At 39.7% G+C, this 8,578-nt stretch overlaps 1 protein-coding gene across 1 annotated transcript; it reads left to right on the top strand.

Annotated features, from left to right (window-relative positions):
- Positions 1–2,127: 2,127 nt before the first annotated feature.
- On the top strand, positions 2,128–7,564 carry pde6gb (phosphodiesterase 6G, cGMP-specific, rod, gamma, paralog b). The gene is made up of 4 exons (XM_044013248.1): positions 2,128–2,208; positions 5,303–5,533; positions 6,489–6,529; positions 6,625–7,564. Exons 2-4 carry the CDS (start codon positions 5,391–5,393, stop codon positions 6,699–6,701), a joined length of 261 nt encoding a protein of 86 aa, XP_043869183.1. The 5' UTR covers positions 2,128–2,208; positions 5,303–5,390; the 3' UTR covers positions 6,702–7,564.
- The last annotated feature ends 1,014 nt before the right edge of the window (positions 7,565–8,578 follow it).

The following is an 8,578-nucleotide window of genomic DNA, read 5'->3' as shown; positions in this document are numbered from 1 at the left end:
CAAAGCCCATAGAGAAAATCAGTGATTTTAACATCACACACACACACAGGAGTTGTTGATCCACTTATTTTAATGAATTCGGCATTTGATACTGTATATGTGATTTAGACCAGCAGCTCCTGTGTTGAGCTTTGGTGTGGGAGAGTGAGTGCTTTACCGACATAGATTTTAATTGCAGTCGTTTTTAACAAATACAGGAGTTGATCAGAAAATGTGTTCATTTGATTTGTGTGGTTTTTTTCTTAAATTCAAGCACATTTTTATTTATGAAAGTTAAATATATTTATTTATGTGTGATTCTATTTAAGAGTTTTATTTAAATTCTGTTTCTGAATTTTATTTTTTCAGGAATAAATGTTTCTTCCAGAAAAGATCACTTTTTCCTGCCCTTTGTTTCACTGCAGTAGCAGAATGAGCCACCGGAGGGCGCCGGACACTAACTGATGTTGTGTCTAAAAAAACATGTTATTAATATAAACTATTACATCTTAAATGATGTTATTAACTAAAGACTTTTCTGGAATGGTTTAAAGATGCACCTCCCCCTTGTGGTGCTTCAGCGTTAATCACTAGGACTGTATGTTGGTGAAGATTTTTATCACCATGCGTGACAATAATATCGTACGTCTTTGATCTCGCTGAGACATCACTCGCTCACGTTTCTCTGAGATGTCACTGTGACCCCTGACCCTGATCTCCTCACACTGACTCAGCACTGAAATCCTGTGATTATAATGATGAGCCAGCACTTTTTCTGTGTGTGTATGTGTGTGTGTGTGTCTCAGACCGTCCAGTTCTTCTTTTGATCTGGTTTGTCCAGAGGATTATAAATCTCACTGACCACTGTGACGTGATGGAAACACACAGATTACTGTCAGCTGACCTGTGTGTGTGTGTGTGTGTTCTCTCGTGTCCATGTGAGGACTTCCAGTCGTTTCTGTGGCTCCTCTTCTGTCCCTGATGACATCGGCGGGCGGAGCCTGGGGTTTGTACACCTGTTACCTTTGTGTGTGAGTGTGTGTTTTATCATTTTAAATTGGTAAAGTGACATTTAATACATTGATTAAAATGTATTATGTTTGCACATTTGTTTTGGGGACACAAAAACCATCACCTGCGTCCCATGTGTGGGCCCTGACCCAGTGTTTGTGAACCACTGAGTTAGATGAGCGAGGTTTTCAGTCGTTGGTGGTGGATAATGCTGTAAACACATGATTATCATTATTATTATTATTATTATTGTTATTATCATTATTATTATTAGGGCCTGAGCACTAATGCCAGGGGCTGAAACGGCTCTCTAGCGCCCCATGAGGTGAAAACAGAGGCAAAATTAAGTTCCATCAAATTTCGTGAAACTCAGTGTGTAGATGTTATCGATCGAGACGAACAGAAAAGTCCACCGTGACCATGGCCTCAACTCAACAGGAAGTCGGCCATTTGGAATCTTGCCGTCCATTTTTGTCGATTTACGCCCGGCGTAAACGAGCAAAAGGTCTATTCAAACATGAGGTCATGACAGCGTGCAGTCCTAGTTATTGTTATCATTATTACACAGGAGAACTATTATTGCACCACTTTAAATGTTGTAATTTTCACGTTCAACAGACCAAAATCCAGACTTAAACCCGGGTTCATCAGGTCTTTTCTGAAGCTGAACCATGGAATGAAATCTGACTCCGCCTCTGAACATTTGAACTCGTGTTTAAAGACTCCGCCTCTGAACATTTGAACTTGTGTTTAAAGACTCCGCCTCTTCTCTGTGGCTTCACATCAGGAGAATATATCAGATATATCAGACATGAGTCGTTATATTATCAAAATGCCATATTATTTTTGCCATCTTTAAATAAAGAAACCACAGAAGTGTGCTGTGACAGAGAGGGGGCGCTCTCCTCTGACACACAGCTTTACTTTAGACTGTAACTGTGTAGTAGAAGGTAATAAAGTGCTTATAATGTAGTTATTAACATGTAATAACTTGATATCACATCAAACACAACTTTGCTTGTGTGTCCTTGTAAACAAACTGCACCAGGTGTTGACGTCAGGGGAGGAGGAGGAGGAGGAGGAGGAGGCGGCGTCTTCTTCCTAATCCTCTGCAGAGCTGAGAATATAAGAGGGGCCCGGAGCGGCAGCGGCCCCCACAGCAGGAGCCTAGCATAGAAGTCCACTCATCTGTGTCCGCCTGTCCTTCACCAGCAGCCGGTGAGTACACCTCTGCACCACCGCGCGCCGCCACAGCCAATAAGACATTTGGATTTTACTAAACTGTTGTTTTCACTTGTTACTGATCATTAAAGTTTAAAGTATAATCTGTGATATTAAGACAAAGGGCAAAACTTTGAGAGATACGTTTTCTCATTTTCAGGAAACAAAACAAATATTTCCTCTAGTAAAAGAAGTGAAATATTCTTTATTTCATTAAAAAAGTTCTTGTTTGGAGAAAAACAAGAATTCTTTGGACATTTTTTTTTCAAAACTTTCAGAAATTTAAGACATTCTGTCGTGAGGTTTATATTTTGACTTAAAATGAGACTTTCTTTACGTCATTAAGCTGATAATTATATAAACAGTATTGTGGTTTATTTTTCACTCATTCACTCTTATTACTCTTCATGCTGCTGTGATAAAGTTTTATCTTCTACAGTTTGAAGACTTAATAACAATAATAACCATTTTAATGTTAATAATGCTATGATTCATATTTACTTTTACTACATTTTTATTTTTTTTAAATTACGAGAGACTTTATTTTCCTTTAAAACAGCGTACACAATGTAAACAGTGTGTGTAACATTGTGTATATATATAATGTATGTATATATGTGTGTGTATGTATATAATTGTGTGTGGGGCACAGTTAAGTGGATTAACATGAGACGTCTAATGGGAGCAGAGCTGTAAAGCTGATTAAAATCAGACTTAATATAAAATGATTAATAAATGAACTTTAAATAAATAAATGTAAAGTGATTTCAGGTGAAGTTAAATCATGATTGTCTAATTTAACTTTTATTTCGTTTGTCATGTGAGATTTACGTCGTGATGTTCACCGCTGAGCCACATGAGGGCGCGCGTTCATCTAACACCTCAGTCGTGGGTTTTTTGTCCTAATTATCCGCGCTGGTTTATCCACATATTTAAAATTTCACTTAGTGAACAGATTAGCCAACATTAGCTTAGCTTAGCTTAATCACGAAACAACAATAATGTTTAACTAATGTTAGCCAAACTGTAGGGACGTTAGCGTCGGGATGAAAGTGAACTGAAAACAAAACATGGACGTTAACATATTTGTAACGTATGGGAGCTAAAGTTAGCCAAGCTACCAACTGCTAGCATGAACACGAACCGAGCGCTATGTTAAAAACAAAGTTATGGTTAGCAAACAGGCTGCAGCTAAAGTTAGCCACATTTTCACCTGTGAGTGGGTGAGTTGTCTTTCAACTGGAAGGTTGCCGGTTCAATTCCTGGCTCTGCTCGTCTACATGTGTCCCTGAGTTAAGCCCATGTTGCAGCTCATCAAGACGACCAACTCTTCTTCTTCTTCTGATTTTATTTGGTAGTAACGAGTAACAAAGAGAGTTAAAGTACTGATATGTGAATTTTACTGGGTATTTGTGTGATAAATTAATTTTATATTAATAGTTATGGTTATTAAGTTAACAGTTAATCTGACTGTTTACGTGTGAATTTGACTGAAATTGTTTTGTTTGTTTTAATGGATGCTAGTTTGGCTAAAATCTTGTTTCTGTGATTTAACTTTTTAACTTTTTTATGTTTCACAAACATAACAAACTGTTGCTTTACGTGCTAGCTTACCTGATAGTCTAGCTAACTTTAGCTAAAGTCCTTGTAGCTAAGCTCCAGGTGATAGTTTGGCTAAATGAAGATATAATCTGTTCATTCAGTCATTTACACATTCACTCACTCACACCTGGGTTTAACTGTCTTTGCTCAAGGACACATGTAGACGAGCAGAGCCAGGAATTGAACCCTCAACCTTCCAGTTGAAAGACATCGTGCTCTACCATTGAGCTGCTTACTTAAGTAATATTATAAAAAGTGACTTTCTGGTAAGAAGACACTTTGAGGTACTTTATAAAAGACTGTAAATAACCTCAGGAAATATAATATAAATAAATATAATAAATAAAATGCCGTGTTACAGTGAATGACAGTAGAGTTAGTGACGTTATTGGGTTTAGAAACACGTGGCGTCCATGTCTGACGGTCAAGACTGTGTCTGTGGAACGAGAGGATTGTCTGTTCAGACACTCGCTGCACGGTCAGCATATAATCTGTAATCTGCTGTCTGTCCTTGTTTTAATGAGATTACACAGGAGGGGGGTGTTGCTTATTAACTTGAGCTGGGGGATTAGGAGGAAATTGGGTCGTCCTTGCACACAGGACACACACACACACAGGACACACACACACACACACGCACACAGTCAGACGCTCAGTTACGTGGGATCTGAGCGTAAATCCTGCTGTTGCTCGTCACATCAGAGCGAGGATTAGAGTGTGAAGGTCACGCAGAGGTGACTTCACAGCTCCACACATCCTATATCAAAACGTGCGGTTTGCCCGGGAATGGTGTGCTATGACTCTAAGCGTTTTGAGTAACCATGGCGACAAAAATCACAAAAACTTGCAAATAATTTCCACATACACATGAAATGGGAAACCAGCCCGCTTAGCGTCACAGTGTCGTCATACTTTCACTTCGTGAAGTGGTTGAAAGTTTAAACGGATCATGAGACGTGAGACTTTTCTCACCTAAGTCAAAGTTTGGATAAATATTACGGTTTTTAAACAATCACAGTTTACGTTTTCTACTTTTACAATGAGTGTGTATTGCGTGCGTTGAGGTCCATGAAAATAATGACACAAATCTCTAAACCAACGCACACAGACAGTTTCTACATACACACGTTGCTGTGTGTTGTTAAAAGAGAGTTCTGCTCAATGTTAAAACTCTGCTCTGGAGATTTTAAAACTGTCGTTTCTCTCTCAGTTCACAGGAAGTAGATGTGGGAGTGGCTTAAAGCCTCCTGACGCTCACACACCAAACTTTCACTCTCTGTCATCAACTTTAAAACACGCTGCTTTCTCTGTTTCTCGCTGGTTGTTGACTGTTACAAACAGGTGTTTAGAAGGGGGAGGGGCACCAGGGTGTGGGAGTTGTAAAGGTTGATTCCACCTAAATGTTTACTCCGCTGCCCAGGTCCTGTTCTACTGTTTACTTCCAAATGTTCAGTGTTTTTTAACGTTTTTCTCTGCCGTATAATCAAAGGTGTCCTCACCATCACCACGACGACGACACATCACAGAGGTGAATCCAGAGCCACAGCCTGCACTCAGGTCATATAACCTGCTCCAACATGAACCTTGAGCCCAAAGCGGAGATCAAGTCGGCCACGCGTGTGAGCGGAGGCCCCGCCACGCCACGCAAAGGACCGCCCAAGTTCAAGCAGAGGCAGACCCGTCAGTTCAAGAGCAAGCCTCCGAAAAAAGGAATCCAGGGGTGGGTCTCAAACACGTCTCACTTTGACTTTCTTATTTTTGAGACATTATGTTCAAGTTTAAAGATTTTAGCCTCTTAACAAGAGAGTGAGTAAAGAACACGTTCACGTCTTTGTCTCACTGTGAGACTCACTCTCCCACACCAAAGTCCAGTGATTGTAGCAGGAGCTGCTGGTCCTCTGCTGCCTCGTGTGGTCACTTTGTGTCACTGAGGTCAACGTGAACAAAAAGGTGACCTTTGAACTTAGTGATGGAGGCAGCAGTGAGTGTGTGTGTGTGTGTGAGTGATGTTAAAATCACTGATCTTCTCTGTGGACTTTGGTGTGGAAGAGTGAGCGCTTTACAAACTTCAGATTTCCCTTTCCTCCTGACAGCCATGATTTGTGTTTCACGCTGATGTTGAGCAGCAGGGGGCGCTCACAGTTCAGTCAGAATCACAAACAATGCTGTTTTTTCTTTTTTTTGTGTATTTATTCTTATTGTTTTCGTAACGAAGGAAAAGATCCATATTAACAGTCGTTGGTGGTGCAGTACAGAACAGTACAGGCTACTTGACAGAGGATTGTAACACGCAGTAGCAGGACACAAGTTCAGTTCTTAGACATTAAATGGAGAAAAGGTTGCCAGGTTTTAGAGAAACATTCCTCTTTAGCAGATTTTCTCCAAATGTAATACGTTTCCCAGCTCTCTTAGCCACATTTCAAATGTAGGAGACCTTTCAGATTATCAAGATTGTAAGATTAACTTTCTGGCTAACAGCGTTGAAAGTGAAATAGCCTTTGCTTCACAACTACTCTTCACACTATCTGGATTGGCCACCCTGAACAACACGGTGAATGGGTCTGGGTTACATGGATGATTAAAGGCCTGAGTGAAAAACTCAAATAAGCTTATGACATGACAAAGATAAGTGGGGTTGATGTTCCCTCTTCAACAATGCTGTTTTTTCTGTGCAGCTTTGGTGACGATATCCCTGGCATGGAGGGCTTAGGCACAGGTGAGGTCGCCTCTCTTTGTAAAACACGTGTCGTTGTTTTTATGGCCCGAGCGCTCGCGTCACGTCTCTGTTTGTTCCCTGTCTTTTTCCCGCAGACATCACCGTCATCTGCCCCTGGGAAGCCTTCAATCACCTGGAGCTGCACGAGCTGGCCCAGTACGGCATCATCTGAGCCTCGGAGCGTCCTCCTGCCATCACACTCCAAAACCACCTGCCTCCGTCTCCCAGCACCACGTGTTGGAACTGTTCCACACAAACAAACTGTAACAAGACAAAAAAATGGAAAAAGAGAAAAATATTCTACAAAAAAACAACAGCTTCCCCTGGATTCTTCTTCTTCTTCTTCTTCTTCTTCACACAGAATGTTTAGAATCTGTTCTCATGATTCTCTTGACTTCCTCTCTTCTGTTCCTCCTCTTTTCTTCTTCTCCTCCTCACAGAAACAATCGAAGCACGGCAAACCTCATGTTGAGTAAAAGTGACAAACCCGTGACCGTGGGTGGGTTCCCACGTCACGGAAAATATTAAAACAGACAAAAAAGGGCGTGTTTGCTGTAGAGAGTGGAGACCAGAACGTCGACATCTGCTTCACCACGACACATAAAACCCTGTTTTCCTCGAAATGTCATTGAACCTGATTTTGATGTCAAAAAGACGACTTTAAAACTCAAATCTCTTGGTTTCACATTAGCGTTGCAGCTTATTTCTCCCTTGTATTATATGAATGTATATGAAAGTATATATTTTTTATTTCTTATACTTTCACACAGTAATAAATCATGTCTGTATGTTCTTTGACCGTAGCTCAAATTTGTAGAGAGGAACATTTTTTTATCGTTGTTATATTTAATATTTTGGCTTTAGTTTTGAGTCCTCAAGTCAAAAAAACGTTCCTGAAACTAAAGTTTCGTTCACTGTTTAAACTGTAATTTATTGATTTATTTGCGGTCGATCAAAGCTGACGGATGTGAACACGTGTGTCGTGGAGTTTTTTCGTCTCTACAGGAACGAGGGGAAAAAAATAAAACATAAAAACAGGAAAAGAGACAGTGATTTATTTTTACTTATTCATGTATCATTTAGAGTGTTATAGGTGCGTGGCCTGAAAGTGACTTTATTATTTATTTATTTATTTAATTTTAAACCTGAAAATTTAAACAAATATCGCCGTGTTTACTGTGTGTAAACACACATTTGTAAAGTGACAGTTTGGATTTGACGTTTGTGTGTGTGTGTTCGTACAAGTATTTGATTAATAAAACATCGTAGACTTATAGGAAGGTATTGCAATTTATTTCATCCATTTAAAATAGATATTGTATTTACAGGAAAACTAGCGCAGTACATCGTATCTATGATGCGATTTAGTGATATATTTGTCGCATTTCTAATTCAAACAACGTCGAAACCTGCTGTTTGAAGTCTGTCAAGTGAACCATTGGACAGATATTTGAATAAAACACTTGCTCTGGCCAGTTTGTGTGTCTCGGCAGCCATAGAAAATGGCGGCACAAGATGGCCGCCCTCGTAAAGCAAGGCCCTCGACCCAAGTTTATATAAAAGTCTTAAAGCTACAGAATAGCTTTATTTTGAAAGTGATTACACACTCATACAATCTTACATGTGATCAAAGTCATCAAAGGGGGGCGCTCTGTTAGAAACGGGGCATGTCGTTTAGCGATTTAAAGGTAAACGGACGTTCTTTGACTTAACGGAGACGGTTGTAAGGTCACTTAGAGAAAATTTAATGTGCGAAAATATTATTCAATTCGTTGTGTTGTGTTGTGAAGCTTAAACTTAGGCTTTAATGCTTTTAAAAATGGAATACTATTCCTTTCATCGTTAAAGGCGTGTACAGTTAGTTATAAAGAGAATGGTGACTCTTATATTTCCACACATTTATTTTTTCGCCTTGATCCTTTTTTGTGTCTCCAGAACTCCAGAAACTAAAATAATGAAGGTACGGAGGGCCCCGCCCATTTAAAACAAACATATCCATGTGTAGTGATATCGTAAATCGCGATTATTTAGGTCAGGAGAATGTTTTAG

This window comes from Solea senegalensis, linkage group LG18 (genome assembly GCF_019176455.1).
Source record: "Solea senegalensis isolate Sse05_10M linkage group LG18, IFAPA_SoseM_1, whole genome shotgun sequence".
NCBI lineage: Eukaryota > Metazoa > Chordata > Actinopteri > Pleuronectiformes > Soleidae > Solea > Solea senegalensis.
The sequence above is the reverse complement of the archived record's forward strand: the minus strand, read 5'-3'. Positions and strand labels throughout refer to the sequence as shown.